The sequence below is a fragment of the Mus pahari genome, chromosome 3, assembly GCF_900095145.1.
Source record: "Mus pahari chromosome 3, PAHARI_EIJ_v1.1, whole genome shotgun sequence".
Lineage (NCBI taxonomy): Eukaryota > Metazoa > Chordata > Mammalia > Rodentia > Muridae > Mus > Mus pahari.
In genome coordinates, this window is record NC_034592.1 from 146,486,065 (window position 1) to 146,501,522 (window position 15,458).

At 45.7% G+C, this 15,458-nt stretch overlaps 1 protein-coding gene across 1 annotated transcript; it reads right to left on the minus strand.

Annotated features, from left to right (window-relative positions):
* Positions 1-1,966: 1,966 nt before the first annotated feature.
* Positions 1,967-2,335, minus strand: LOC110317514 (WAP four-disulfide core domain protein 12-like). The gene is made up of 2 exons (XM_021191974.1): positions 2,254-2,335; positions 1,967-2,130 (listed from the first exon to the last, which is right to left on the minus strand). The coding sequence occupies exons 1-2, from the start codon at positions 2,333-2,335 to the stop codon at positions 1,967-1,969; spliced, it is 246 nt and encodes an 81-aa protein (XP_021047633.1).
* Positions 2,336-15,458: the final 13,123 nt, after the last annotated feature.

Below are 15,458 nucleotides of genomic sequence, written 5' to 3' on the forward strand. Positions count from 1 at the left end.
TTGCAACATCCTTAGATTCCTTTATTCCGGAATAAACATTTTAGCTCATTTCTGCCTGCCTCCCATTCACCCCTTCTGTTATTTCTGCTTGAGCAAACAGATGAATGCCTTAGTGTGGCTATTAGCCCTTCTTTGTGGTACTTTTCAGCCTTCTGCATCACTTGAGGAGGAATCTATGCCTGGCTTACCCATTTTTAATGTTGTTCAGACAGACTGCATTATTTCAGCCAGAACACCTCAATCCTCTCATCATAAAGCCATGTTTTCCCACACAAGGACGAGTTGTATAGCTTGGGATGATGAAATGACACCCTGTAAACAGCAGGAAGCTGTGGATGGTCAGTGCCTGTGGCGACAGCTTAATTAAGATTGCAAATTCCAGAGGGTTTAGATTGTAGTTACGCATGACTATGTTGATCAGGATGGACATCCTTGCCTTGTGGACACTTGGTGTTTGCAGAAAAGCAGGCATATATATGCATTGTATTCTATATACAATATATAAGAAATTATCACACACACACACACACACACGTATTTTATATATTCTCTGGTACTTTAATACACAAAATGTATTTAGATCATCTCATTTCTCCCTCCAGCTTCCCCTGATTCCTCTCCACATTTCCCTCCCAATCCCAGTTCCTCTCTCTCTCTCTTAAAAATAACACACTGAATCCAATTAGTGTGCCCATACACCCATGGGTGTGGGGTACCACCCATTGGGGCACTGGCACCCCACCATGGGCCACACCACTGACAAAAGCTGACTCTGCTCCCTCTGGTGGCTGTCAACAGACATGGCTCCTCAACAAAGGGTGACGAGACTGTGCAGGTCCTGTGCTGGCTACAACAGTTGCTGTGAATTTATGAGTACAGTGACCCTGTCATGCACATAAGACATTATTTGTGCCAATCGTCCAGGCTTTTCCTTGATGTTCTCTGAGCTTGGTGGTAGTGGTGGTGAATACTATGTGATACAGATGTCTCATTTAGGGATAAACAACTCACAACTCCAGAATCACTTTGTTCTGGCCCTTTGGCCAGCTAAGGGCATACCTTAAAAAAAAAAAATCATATTATGGACAATTTCATCCTATTTATTCAGATTTTTAAAAATGTCATATAATAAAGTTTTATAGCCTTTTCCAAAAAATGTATATATCCAGAAGTGTTTATTTATGTGTGTATGTGTATATACATATACATACACACACAAACATACATATACATACAAACACACAAGCACACACACTTACAGAAACATATAATGTTTAACAGGAATTTTTTAAAACTATTAAGTTGTGTTAGTCTATTTGGTCCACTGTAACAAATTACCATAGACTGAATGGCCTATAAACAACATTTATTTCTCAGAGTTCTGGAGGCTGGGGAGTCCAAGATCAAGGTGCCCAGAGATCCAGTATCTGGAAAGGCCTGGTTTCTGGTCTTTGTACCTTCTTGCTGTGTCCTTACATGGTGGAAGCAGTCCTCTGAGGCCATTTTTGTGAGATATCACACCTTACTCTGAGGGCTCCATTTACGAAGGAGGAAGAGAACCTGCTCAAGAGCGATGCTCACCCTGGGGTTAGGCTGGATGGGTAGGCCATTCCTTCTTTTGCACACAAGGACTCGGGGACCAGGTTGCCCACGGGCTGCCCGTTTCTCCCATACTTTAAGCCTGTGGACCCCCGGGGGCAGGTGCTAGGTGACAGCAAGTTCTAGAGGAGGAAAGGACGGAGTGGGACTTGTGTGAGCAGTCCTGGGAGGAGGGAAAGCTTGGTGGACATCCCTGTCACGCCTCCCCCTTTGTACAAAGGAGAAGGTCAAGGCCTCTGATCTCTGAGATCCCATAAGCTCACACCCGGCTCTCTGCCCCTCTACTCCGAGAACCGCTCGCTCCTCCGTGCTTCCAGGAGACAGAGAGCGGGGAGGTGGGAGGGCCGCGCACAGCTCTGGGGGCTACTCACTCTTCCCTGTTGTCTTTCACGGGCGGCACGGGTGGCACGCATTTGAGGCCACAGTGCCAGAAGCAGCATATCTTCTGATCTCCACAGTCCCTGTCATTGTAACACTGGGGATCATCTTCCCTGAAGCAGCGGACATTGTCTGGCGGGCAAACTCCTTTCTCTTTATTTGGTGGAAGAAGGCACAAGGTGAGTGGCAGGGTGGGGTGGGGGGGGCACTCCATCCCTTCCTATAACGTGGGAGTTCCCATCCCAGCTCTAGGCAGCTCGCCCTGTACCCACTTACCCTCGCCTTTGACTCCACCTCCCGTTACCAGAGTAGAGGAAAGGAGGAGCGCCATGAGGACCAAGATACTGTTTGGCCACATGTTGCTGTTACTCTCGAGCTGGTGCAGGTGCCGGTGCCGGTGCTGAGGCTGGTGCTGGTGCTGGTGCTGGTGCTGGTGCTGGTGCTGGTGCTGGTGCTGGTGCTGGTGCTGGTGCTGGTGCTGGTGTCGGTGCTGAGGCTGGCTTTCTACCATTTCTGTTGGGCGTGGCAATGGGCAGGGCTGAAGGTTTGCTGATGACAGGGGAAGCCTGTGCTTTCCAAGCCCTGTCAGAAATGGCCACCATTTTGAGGGAGGGACTTGGGGTCCTTCCAAGATTTCCTAACTGTGAGATCCTCTGTTTGCACAAGAAGTCTCTGCCGAGGCCAAGTTGCCATCAAGACTATTATTTTACCTCAGGAGGAAGGCAGCACCGAGGGCACCGGAGGACACACAGCCTGGCAGCACCCATTTTCTTCTAATCCGATGTTCACTATTGAGCCCTCTTTCTGGGTGGTCCGCTCTAGAAAGAGGCCTTACTTCTTCCTGTCATATCTGGACTGGTCCTTAGTTTTTTTCCTCACCCCAAGGAGGGATCTGTCACTATGTGCTCCAAACCACGCCACCCTTCAATGTTCTTAAAGTCTACTTTTAATTATGGTTCTTAAACACTTTAACCTCCTTTCTAGCCCACTGCCCACCAGAGGTAGTGGAAAAGAAAGGATACGGGGGAAGTGGACCTGTTTAGAAAGGGTTCTTGGGAGCAACTCCTATCTGCATTGTCAGGAAATCAGCAGTTCAGTGCACAGGAGTCAGCAGCGGCTCCATCCACTCCCAAACACTTCATGGATACACCAGCCGTCAAGTGTCAAGTTCGGTAGAGTGGGGATAGCTAACAGGAATCAGCAGCAGTGTGACTACCTAGCAGCGACAGGTAGGCTTCAGCCTTGGCACAAGTCAGCAGGAGGGACCAGGAGGAACACCAGGAGAAGTTCTTGGCTGTGCTCCAATCAGCGAAGCAAAGATTCCGAAGATCAGCAAAGATGCAAGACCACCAAGTGTTTAGCTATGCAAGCAAGCCAAGCTCCCGCCACACGTCTCGCCTCAGCACATGAGTCTGTCTCAGCTGACATCGCGCTGCCAATCATCTAGAATCTGCAAAAGTGCAAGAAGCGGAAACAAGCCACAGTATACCACCAAAAGGTTTTTAGTGCATTTCTCTCTACAGAGTCCCAACAAATGCAGGTCAACTACACAATGTAAGATGGACTAATACCCAAGTCTCATTAGCGAAGAATCCTTCATCACATATTCTTTCACGTGCTTGCTTTAACAGAACATCCTTTCACTGGTGTCTGCTTTAGCAAAATGTTTCTACACGAGTCTGTCTTAGTCTTTCACCTGTGGTCACTTCAGGAAAACATTCCTTCATGTGTTTGCCCCAGCAAAACACCATCCAACACAACTGACTCTCCAAAGAGCCCTTAAGTTTCCACTTCACCACCACCACCACACACCACAGGTGGAAGCAGACCTTGATCCTGCCACTAGTTGTGTGACCCAAGGCTCTTCCTTCCTAAAATTCACTTTCCTTATTCATAAAATGGATCTCCTGGTTCTAGCTCATTCATAGGAATTATGTTTTACTTCCTGAAGTGCCTCTCCCAACCCACTCAGCCTCTCCAGCTCTTACATCTTGGACTCCGGGTTGTCTCCCTTCAGAAATAGGAATCCATTATGGACTCTGGGATTGGGACCTTTTGGGAAGGAAGCCTAGGGGCAGAGTGGTGCTTATGTGTGTGATGCAAGATAGCTCTACAGATGGAAAAAAAATCCTGCACAAGCCCAGACACTGGAGAGAATAAATTAATAAAATGCTAACAAAAAGAAGAGATGAGAAAAGAGAGTGCTTCTGAGAAAATCCTTTCCTCTCTCAGCAGTTCCCCAAGGTCAGCCATGTACCTTCTTGCCTAAGCTGGTGTTTTCCTTGAGTTTGCTACTTGGAGTTTTGAATAAGGTTTGTATTTGAGAATGGGGTGTGCCTAATTCCTGGAGTATAAAAGAGACTGACTTGAAATCAAGTAGAGAGAGGGAGGATCCTTCCGTCGGGCTTCCTTTTGGGCCATAAATCTTGGCTCCCTAGTCTGTATGTCCCAGAGATGAACTCGGAGACTTGCTGAGCAAACATGTGAATGCTGGCAGATGCTGGCTGCTCCCCATCTCCTTACTCCTACTAACTATGGTGGCTTGAATATGCTTGACTCAGGGAGTGGCACTGTCAGGAGATGTGACCTTGTTGGAGGAAGTGTGTCACTGTCGGGGTGGATTTTGAAACCCTTCTCCTAGCCACCTGGAAGACAAGTCTCTCCTGGCTGCAGATGGATAGGATGCAGAGCTCTTGGCTCCTCCAGCACCATGTCTGTCTGCACGCCACCATGCTTCCTACCATGATGATAATGGACGGAACTGAAAGTATAAGCCAGTCCCAATTAAGTTGTCCTTTACAGGAGTTGCCTTGGTCATGGTGTCTCTTCAGAGCAGTGGAAACCCTAAGGCACCAACTTTCAAAATATGCAGAAAATATTAAAAACCAGGTCAGTGATACTTATATACACTCATATACCTATATTGGAATGAACAGTTAATAACGGTTTGGGGTATTTAGATCAATGGTTGTTGAAACATTTAAAACAGAACTGCAGAAGGTATTTCCTCCAGGCTTAACAGTATACGATATACAAATCTAATAATGAAAGTCCCCAACAGACAAAATGGTGATCAGAGCTTAGGAAACTGATGATACGTGGGACCAATACTATATATTTGCTTTTCTGTCTCCAAAGTATATTTGTACCTAACTTTTGATGCAATTTCTTCAAGACAAACAAAGAAATAAACACCAGCCCAACTTTATTATAGTGTAAGCTCTACAGATGAAAACACGCAAGCAATGTTCTTACCCTCTGAAAACTGCAGCTTTAAGCCTATATTTTATAAAGGCACTTTTTAAAAAAATGTTGTTTTTTGTTTTCTTGAGACAGAGTTTCTCTACAGAGCCCCGGCTCTCCCAGGAACTTACTCTGTAGACCAGGCTGGCCTTGGACTCATAGAGATGCTCCTGCTTCTGCCTCCTGAATGCTGCAATTAAAGGTGTGCCCCTCCACGCCCAGCGACTTATAACAACTTAATAGAGCATCACAGAACCAACAGGCCACTGCTCTTCTAAGAGGTGGCCCTCTGCCTCAAGCTTTCTGTTAACCCTTCTTATGATTTACCTCCTTATGTTGATGTCCTCGGTGGACATGGATGTTGTCAAACCCTGTGTCCTCTGAGGTATGGGTGGATGGTCACGAGGTGGAGTGAAGGCTCTCTTGGGACTAAATGTGGCATCAGAGGCCATTTTCCTCTCTAGGTAACTTTGGTCTTGGTTTAAAAGAATAATCTGCTTCTGTTACTCTGACCGCTCCTCCCATTTACGTGGAAGCGAGATGGCTCTAAACGGTACTGGAGAACTGGGCACGCAGGTGCGGGCCAGTCATCCCTGCACTCAGCGGGTGGAGGCAGGAAACTCAGCGGTTGGAGACCACTCTGGACTACATAGTGAGACCCCCCCTCATCTAACACGTAACAGAAGCAGCAATGCTCCTTGAACCCCCAATGAAAAGGAGCATATTCTGTGTATGTATGGCCCTTCCAACCCAGCCTAGCATATTCTCTGGGCACAAAACACATTTTTTTGTAGCTACAGCTAAATAACACTTTGGTTTCGTGTGTAGCACTCTGGAAAAAGCAAAGTGACCAGAACAGAGACGGTGTTTACATGACCAGTGGCGCTCAGGGGATGAGAGTAGGATGCTACTATAATGGAAAACAAAACCCGAAAAAACCCCAAAAAGGTAGTGGAGATGTTCTAGAGATAGAAAAGTACTGTACCCTGATTGTGGTTCTCACGACACAGCCCTTATTTGTTAACATTTATACCGCTAGACCTAAAATAAATGCATTTTACTGAATATACATGATAGTCAAGGTTCTCCAGAGGTACAAACAAAACCAGCAGATTTTGGGGTGGGGCTTTAAGGAGGTGGCTCATGTGACTGTGTGTGTCAGGGGAGGGGTGCCAAGTACAGGGTTGTGGGGTCAGGATGGCAGGTGAACAATTCAGCTAAGATCTGATGCCAGATGTCCCACTGTTGGATTAGAAGTGTGCAGGGTGTCAGGCTGGAAACCCAGACAGGAATTAGGTCTTGAGAATTCTTTGTTCTTCCATCTTCCTCTTAATGTTCTTAATTGATTGGATGAGGTCTACTCACACTGTAGCTGGGTGGGGGGTCTCCTTTCTGGGTCTTTACAGTTTCTGACCCCACTCAGGCTCTGGACTCTCATGCACAAAGGCTTGTGTATCTGTGGTGGTGGTGGTGGTGGTGGTGGTGGTGGTGGTGGTGGTGGTGTGTGTGTAAAGGAGCAGAGACAAAGTGTTAGGGAGGGAAGAAAGGACATCAGCTTCCAGAAGACACCTTGGGCCAGCTCCTCCAGCCCACTGCTGGTTCCTCACAGTCAACTGAACTCTCTCTCACACACCCTTGAGCTTTCTGGAACTTTCTGCAAGGCTTTCTTCAAGTGTTCTGAGAGCCTGAAATAAATGACTATGAGGAAGAAGAAGATCAGAAGATGTTGAAGAGAGCCTGGGAGACACCGAGGAGTTGAGACTGAAGGTTTCTAGGCCGTGTTAGGACAATGAGTTGCAATGGGCTGAGCCTGCTGCCGGTATTCAGGTCAGCTTTTCCTTCAGCAGAGAGACTGACTGGTTTCAAAAGGACAGAAACAACCCCTCCCTCTAGTCTCCATAAGAAAATCGAAGGGTGTGACATTATTTTCTGTAATTACTTCAACTCAGGCATGTGAAGGAATTGTGCATATATTTGGGATAAGGTTGAATTCTATGTCATTTTAGTCAAAGAGAGGATAATTCTTGAAAATGATATCTACTGCCAACTCCTAGGGATGGCATCACCAGCTCAGGTATAGGCTTGCTGTGTGCCCAGTGCAAGCTCCCGTATAGGCTTGCTGTGTGCCAAGTGTACTGGTAAGGAGTTTGTTCCAGGAAGGCTGCCCAGTTTGCTGAAGTAAGCAGCCTTGCACAAGATGATATAACTCGTCCCTGCTTAACAGTAGTTATTTATTGGCTCACAGTGTCATTGTGTTAGTGACTATAGCAGCCATAGCTCAACAACAGCAACAAAATAGTCCTGCTCTGTTGTACTTCATGTGGCTGTCCAATAAAAACGCCCGTTTATTGCTATGGAGTTTAAAGTGCCTATGTCTTTTCAGGGAGGAGAAAGACCTGGTCTTTGGAGCATTCTTTCCCCAGAGAAGTGTAAAGCTGACACATGTTGGAGGGCTCACGGTGGCTGACACTTCTTTCTTTTATTTTTTAAAGTATTATTTTATTCGTGTGTTTTGCCAGCATCTATGTCTTCACACCATGTGCAGGTCTAGTGCCTGAGGGGTCCAGATGAGGGCATTGGATCTCCTGGAACTAGAGTTACAGATCATTGTGAGCCACCATGTGGGTGCAGGAAATAGAACCTGGGACCTCTGGAGGAGCAGCCACTGCTCTTAACCACTACGCTATTTCTCTGGGTCCTCTTTTATCTTTCTTTGTTATTCAATGTTACCATCAAATAAAGAAGAAGTTCAGTTTTACTAAGAACACTGAGAAGTGAAGTGTATCCATTTGATGTAAATGACACTACTAAATCTGTACATAACATTTTACATCTTGTGACTGTTAGACTGCAAAGCAGGTTCCTAAGATGGTAGTGCAGCTGCCAATACCCTAGGATGGCTCCCTGAGCATACCTGGGGCAGATGGCCATGAGTAAATGGAAATCTAATGACCAGTGTTCCTCAGAAACCCCGTGACTCAGGGACCTTGCTCATCAGATAACTGCAGTTTCCAAGGCCCCCCCTAAATGGCCATCTACCACAGGCAAAAGGACATCTAATACTCATAAACTGGCCTCACTGCATCAGGCACAAGCCCTTTTCAGTAGGCTTGTCCTGGGGATTCTGTTCGACCTAAGACAAAAACCAAACCAAACCAAACCAAACCAAACCCTCCTGAGAGGGAAGGATCTGCTCTTAAGCATCCAGTAACTGTGCAAATCCCTCTCATTCTTCTGGCTGAGCTGCTGTTCGCTTCCCTTGTGAGTCAGCTCAGCAGTTTGTTCTCCAATAAACTTTTTCCAAGCATAGAGTGCTTTTGCTACACTTGCGACTATGCAAACATTATAGCTATCTTAAAAGGCATCTGAAAACATGGCACTGAATAGATAGTTTCCCAACTTTTTTCCTTGTATTTGTTAACAAAAGTTTAGTAGGCTGCAGGGGAACCATGGCTTTGGCTTGGCCTAGCTGCCCAAGAGACATATGTCATAGTTTTTTTTTTCAGGTTAGAAGCCTATGACTCTTGTCACACAATGTGCCTTCCGGTTTCTGAGAGACTGATGCACTCACTCCCTCGGGCAGCGAAGCACCCAGGACTCTCTGTGTTCCACTGTATGTCCTCTTGGAAATCAAGGAGGCACGAAGCTTGACAGGACAACTGGTCTGAGACACGAATCTGTGTACCCTGCCTAATGGCAAAGGTCACTGTCTCTTGGGAAGGACAACTGTATTGATCCTGGTAGTTGCCATTATATTGTCTTAAAAAAAAAAGTCTGACTGCTCTCAATAAAATTGTCACAGCAGTGGTTGTGCTGTGGCCCCTCCAACCAGGCCTGATTTAATTCCTCGTGACCATATTGGGTGACCTTGTCCAGTAAGCACAGGCACTTACAGGTGGTGCCAAAAACAGGGACCCAAAATATAGGGGGAGAGAGAGAGAGGAAGAGAGAGAGAGAGAGAGAGAGAGAGAGAGAGAGAGAGAGAGAGAGAGAGGAGAGAGAGGGGGGGAAGGTTAAAAGGAGAGGAACTCCTGAGAATGTGTATACACAAGTGTAATGAGGCAGGAGTGTTCATTGGAGGTAAAAAGATGGGACAGCAGGGTTGAAGAAACAGCAAAGTTGCTGGAGAAAAGAATTAAAGCAGGGTGCACCAACAGTCGATGAAATCCCAGGAGTTCATTAGTGAACTTCAGCCTCTTTCCATGAAGAGGGATCTCTGGATCCCCGAACTTGGTCTGGGCTGGGAAGAACAATTCAGGGAGGGAGAATTAGATGCAAGGGGACCAGAAAAAAAAATCCTAATGATACTTGCCAGCTTTGACAAGAAATAGAAACAGCGGTAGATAAGTATCCCGTTAAAATTAAAAATAAAAGTGATCAAGGAAAAGCAGAAATCAATACTGGAAAGAAGCTGAAGACACTGAGGATACACATAGCGCCTCTGTGTGACAAGGCTGAGGGGTTTCTTTCTTTTTTGCTCCCGTACCCCCAGCTCCAACTCCCTCTGCTCCCAACCCTGCCTGCCCACCAAGTGCAGGTCCTGACAACATGGAAACTTGTCTTGTTACTTTGCTTCATTTTTTTTTCTGAGGTTGTGGGGAGGTTTCTCCCACTCCATGAAAGAGAATTAACTCCTTTTAACTCAGGGTACAGTCTCCCAGACTTTGTATGGAGCCCCAGAGGTGGGGAAAGATGTGGAAGGATTTTCTCTTTTCTCATTGAGTAAAATGCCTGATCCTAAGAACCCCAGGGAAAGAGTCAGACATTCTCTACCCATTTCTTCAAGACTAAGAATCTCAAGCAGGCTTGTGCCCAGTACCCACCAATTGCTCCTTCCTTTTGCATTGTCTTCCCTCTGACTGGAGGATTTTAGAAAAAAAAATAGTAGTGACAATTTACTACGGCTGATTATTCAGAAAGATGTCAGGACCAAGCTATCAGACATCAACAAAATAACATGTCCACAACTTTTCGAAATGTCAACAGAAGGCACGTAAAGTGATGCTCTACGAGAAATCACATATCCTGCTGAGGCTTATGGGAAAATCAACGCTTTCTCTTCGCAAGCACAGCATTAATTACGAGGTTCTGAAAAAAGAAAAGGACAGACGAGCGTTCTAAGACCGGACAGGGACTGGATGAGCTGACTTCTGCTCTTTTTTTGTAGGAAGTCAATCACCTGATGGTGGATAGAGAGGCAGGGATGTCTATTGTTAAACAACTGCGACATACCAGACTGCCATAGTTCTTTTAGGGAAAAAAGAGGAGATATTATTAAATGATTACATCGGGCTCTATGATGCTATACTCAAATGCCTTTCCAACTTGGACATATCGTGAGGTAAGGCCCTTTAAGTGGTATGGCCTGGTGGCAGTTGATTATGTCCTGTGAGTAACACCTTCAGAAGACAATCAATGCGTATCTGGCATAACTGGAATTATTCCTTTGGGATAAGCTGGTGCCACCATTTTTTCTTCTGTATGAACTGCTCTTGAGTTTCACATGTGTTGCCACCACTGTGTGATGCCACTCACCTAGGGCCTCTAAGTAGATTTGAAAATGACTGACAGTACATTCCTGAGCCTCCAGAACTGTAAGAAAGATAAACCTCTTTTCTATGTAAAAATATCTAGCTTCAAGCAGTTGGTTATGGCACCAGAAAACAGTTATTACATAGGGATGTATTTTTTGTTTTGCTTTAATATTAATAATACACATTTAATTCACTAATAAGAGGGGTCTATGAGACAGAAGAACTCGAGGTCAGCCATCCAAGTTGGAGCCAATGCCGTCGTATTTTCCCAGACTTGGTTAAGAAAGGTTTCCATCTAGGAAGAGAAGAATCAGAGATAGGAACTGTTGTCAGCTCTTCTGGGGACATGGTTTGTGGACCCACTGCCACCATGGCCTGAATCCTGCTAGGATTTAGTAGTTCTCCCAGGAGAACTGAGTTATGCTGTCTGTCAAAGAGTTAGGGATCTAAGGCTGGAGGATTCTAGGCAATTCAACCATGAAATCATGATCTCGAAATCCCTTACTTTCCAATTGAAATGGGAAGTTCAATAAACTGAGAAAAGGGGCAATTAAAAATAATCACATCCTCCCCCACAAAAAAATTAGTAATAGTTAGATGGCTTAGCGACAATGCTGTCCAAATTGTCCATTATACAGGGAAGTCTGGTGCCCACTTCAAGCAGGGTGTTATGTAACACCCCAGGCTGACCTCAAACTTCCTACGTGGCCAGGGATGACACGGGATTCATAATCCTTTGGTCTCAACCTCTCAGATTCCAGGATTACAGGTGCGGGCCACCAGTTGAGTTTTTATAGGCAACTCCCAGCTTAAAAGCTCTGACCACAGTGTTTTCCATGGGTTCTGGGCACTCCGCTCTCTCTAAACAGACAAGATGGATCCGAGGGCAGGTTTTTGGGGCAGCACAGAGTACAGCGGGTCTGGGGGCCACTCACTTCAAGTCAAAGTTGTCCAGGGTTCCACACACCGCATCTGACAGTAGTAGAAGCAGCATTTTTTGGTGCCCTTGCACCCTTTATCACGGTTGCATACGGGTAACAGGACAAACGGGCAGTCAAGAAGAAACTCCGGACAGTACCCCTGTTTCGGTGTAACTGCAGGAAAAAATGCCCCTGAGTGATAGGAAGCACTGCTGGGACCCCTTCCGAGGACCAGGTAGCTGGTTCCGCAGAATTCTCAGACGAAAACGCTCCCCCTACCCCAGTAGCCCCAGGACCCTTCAGCATCACCTCCTTTCCTAGTTGCTCTAGGCTGCGCCATGCTAAGGCAAAGGAAGATGGTTGTTGTGAACAGTAGGAGGCTGCTTGGCTTCATCTCCCGAGAGGACTGATTGCCCTGTGAACATGGAGGGAGGACTTTTGAATCCGCCACCGCTGCAGTGCTGGGCCGTGGATAACCAGCAGGGAAGCTGAGGTCACAGGTCAGGAAACCGGAAGTGCATCAACCCGAACAGGAAGGGTTTAGCTGGTTCCTTCAAGCCCCACACCTACCCCTTTTTACGAGGAAGGAAGACAATGTCCTCTTCTTAGGGACTAGCAGGGCTAGTCTGGCACTTCCTAATACATAAATTATGCTGTAGGTTCAGGCACCAAAAGAATTGCTGTTCAGAGACCGTGTGTTCGGGCTAGCCAACCCACTCTTATCCTGTAGCCAGAATGAAACAACACTTCTCCAAATACTGCTCAGGTATGGGTGCACAGGAGGCTTAACTTTTGACATGTTAATGTTTAAATGAAGATGTTTTAGGACAAAGAGATTCCCCATGCTCGCAAAAGCCTGTGAAAATGGACTGTATAAAACACTGGACAAAGCCACTTCCTAGTTCTGGATTCTGAAGTGACCACTGGACACAAGACCATGCTATAGGGTCCTAAACAGTCACCGAATAAGGCCCTATAGGGTCCTGAACACTCACCTTAGTACCCCACCACCATGTCACCACTTCCTCCCCCTCCCTTAAAATAGCCCCTAACCCAACCCAACCTTGAGTGGCCTCCTGTTGTGAGGTGGATCAACTCCCCCTAGCCCCAGAGATGCTCCCAACAAAACTGGCTTTTGTGTTTATAATTCAGCTCAACTGGATTTATTGCACTGGTGGAGAAGTCATTCCTCTGGTGCCAAGAACCTGGAAGGAGATGAGCCCCAATCTGTTGCGTCCTAGAAGCTGGTAGCAGGGCCCTCTCTTTTCTGCCATGGCTTACTGCTTGACCAGATTGACTTTAGTTTATGGGTACATTTCCTTTCTTGTTCGCTGTGTCTGTCTAGGCACCAGGTGCCTATGGGGGCTTACTCTACCAAGAGTTGTGACTACCAGAAATGCCTACATCGGAACAAAGAGACAGGGGAAATCTTGGCAGCTGGAGGGACTCCTCATCCCAAGATATCCACCCCCCCACACACACGTAATATGACCTTGCCCCTGAACTAACTTTGGGTTCACACTACAGCTTTGGGAGATGGGCAGTTCCAAATCGAGCCCTACTTCCAGTCACTTCTGGGGTGTCTAATTATAACTGTCTCAGGCTATATGGTATTTCTTTGTTCTGTGGCCTGGTCAAAGCACACCTTGGACAACAAGACACTAGAAGAGCACCTTTGACTTTACTATTCTTTGTGACTTACAAAATTTTTACAAGTACACTTGTGCAGTGGTAACTAAGTCTATGATTTAGCCAGGCATGGTTCTGAGTTATCCAGCCCTCCACTCTTACACATGAGGAGTGCAAAATCACTTCAGGTGTTAGTCAGTACGCAGACCAGACCCCATGGGTAATGACTTTGACAGACTCCTTGAGGTTACACCACAAACAGATGAGAATTCAGTGGTTTTTCTTAACAACAAGAGGCCATAAGTCAGTACACCTGCCCCGATGCAGCCTCTCCAGCAGGAGCTACAGTAATGGCCTCTCATTTTATTTCTCAACTGGCTTCAGATTTTAGGAAGGAAAAAAAACAGCTTAAAAAGGCTGAAGATAGTCCCCAACCCCCCATACAGGAGTTGGTAAAGATGGCTTTGAAGGTCTTTAAACACCCAAGAGTAGGTGGCCAAGCTTTCCACCAGGCTTGGCTATAGCAGAAGGCTATGCTCCAGGCCCAAGCCTTGACAGCTGCCCTGTAGGCTTAGAGTTTTTCAAAATCTACTTTTAATAAGGGTTCCTTTTTTAAAAACTTATTTATTTTATTTATATGGGTATACTGTAGCTGTCCTGTCTTCAGACATACCAGAAGAGGGCATCAGATATCAGACCCCATTACAGATGGTTGTGAGCCACCATGTGGTTGCTGGGAATTGAACTCAGGACCTCTGGAAGAACAGTCAGTGCTCTTAACCACTGAGCCATCTCTCCAGCCCTTAATAAGGGTTCTTAAACCCTTAACTTCCCTTCTAGCCCACCACCCACCAGAGGTAGTGGAAAGGAAAGGTTAATAGAGCAAAGGAGGGTGTGGACCTGTTTAGAAATAGTTCTTTGAAGCAAATCCGATCTGCATATATCAGCAGTTCAGCTCATATGAATCAGCAGTGGCAGCTGGATCCATGATCCAGAAGAAACCCCGAGGCTCTGCCAATTGCCCTGAATCTGAGGAAGAGCCAAAAGCCACAGGAACACTGCCGGAGTTGTTTTTGGTGCATTTCTTTCTATGAAATCACAACAAACTATGACCAGCAAAGAATGGTAAGGTGAACCAGTACCATCCAGCACTGTCCGCTGTCTGGTGGGTTATACTTGTATACTTCCCGAACATTGCGAGATCTCTCAAGCATCTGCTCTAGCAAAACATCACCGCCCCCCCTTCCACGCTGCTTCTAGAAAAACACCATGTGTCTGTTCTCAGCAAAGCATCCTCCCATGTGCCGGTGTCAGCAAAAATATCTTCTCATAAGACAGTTTCCAGAAAAATATCACATGTCACAAGAGTCTCCACGGAAACCAGAAACTTCCACTTCACTGCCCTGAGGCCAATGGCTAGTTCTTCAACACTGAGCTGCTGGAAAATACAAATAAGTAGCAACATATGTTTAATGAATTAGGCATATTTAATAATCAAGATCTATAAACTCTAAGATTTAATGAGGTTCACAATAATATCTGTCTAGCTTTTTTGTCTTTTAAGCTCTAGCCGTTTGGATGAACTAAGCTATACAGGAAACTACAATGACCTATAACGGTGCAATCTAGTAGGATCAGAAAAGTTGCTAGTCTCTCTATGGACTGTATCTACTATTAAACGTTTTATTTAATACTAGAAGAGCTTCAGTTCAAAATCCTGATTTTAAGGCTCAAACCTAATAGGGCGAAACCTAAAGTCCTTGTCTTATGAAAGCTTCTAAATTATTGTAAATTGTTGAGGATAATTAAGAAGTGCAAGTTAATAGTCAATAACCTTATAAATGATCAAACCCTTTAATATGTTCAAAAATATATTTGTAGTCCTACTAAGAACTGATGCAATTAATTACAGGAGTAGACTTTACTTAACCTCCTGTACATGTTTTCAAAGTTAAGCCAAAATAACTATAAACAAGCAAAATGTGTCTATTTAAATATACTTTAGATAGACATGTAGTCCTTAGACACTGCAGAGATCTGCAGAATGTGGGATTTAAAATGTTTAACACAAACACTTTTTGTGATAGACATGCCGGCTCCTGACAGCATGCCTGGTCTTCCCCAAAGAAGCTGGGAACAGACGGACCTCCACACG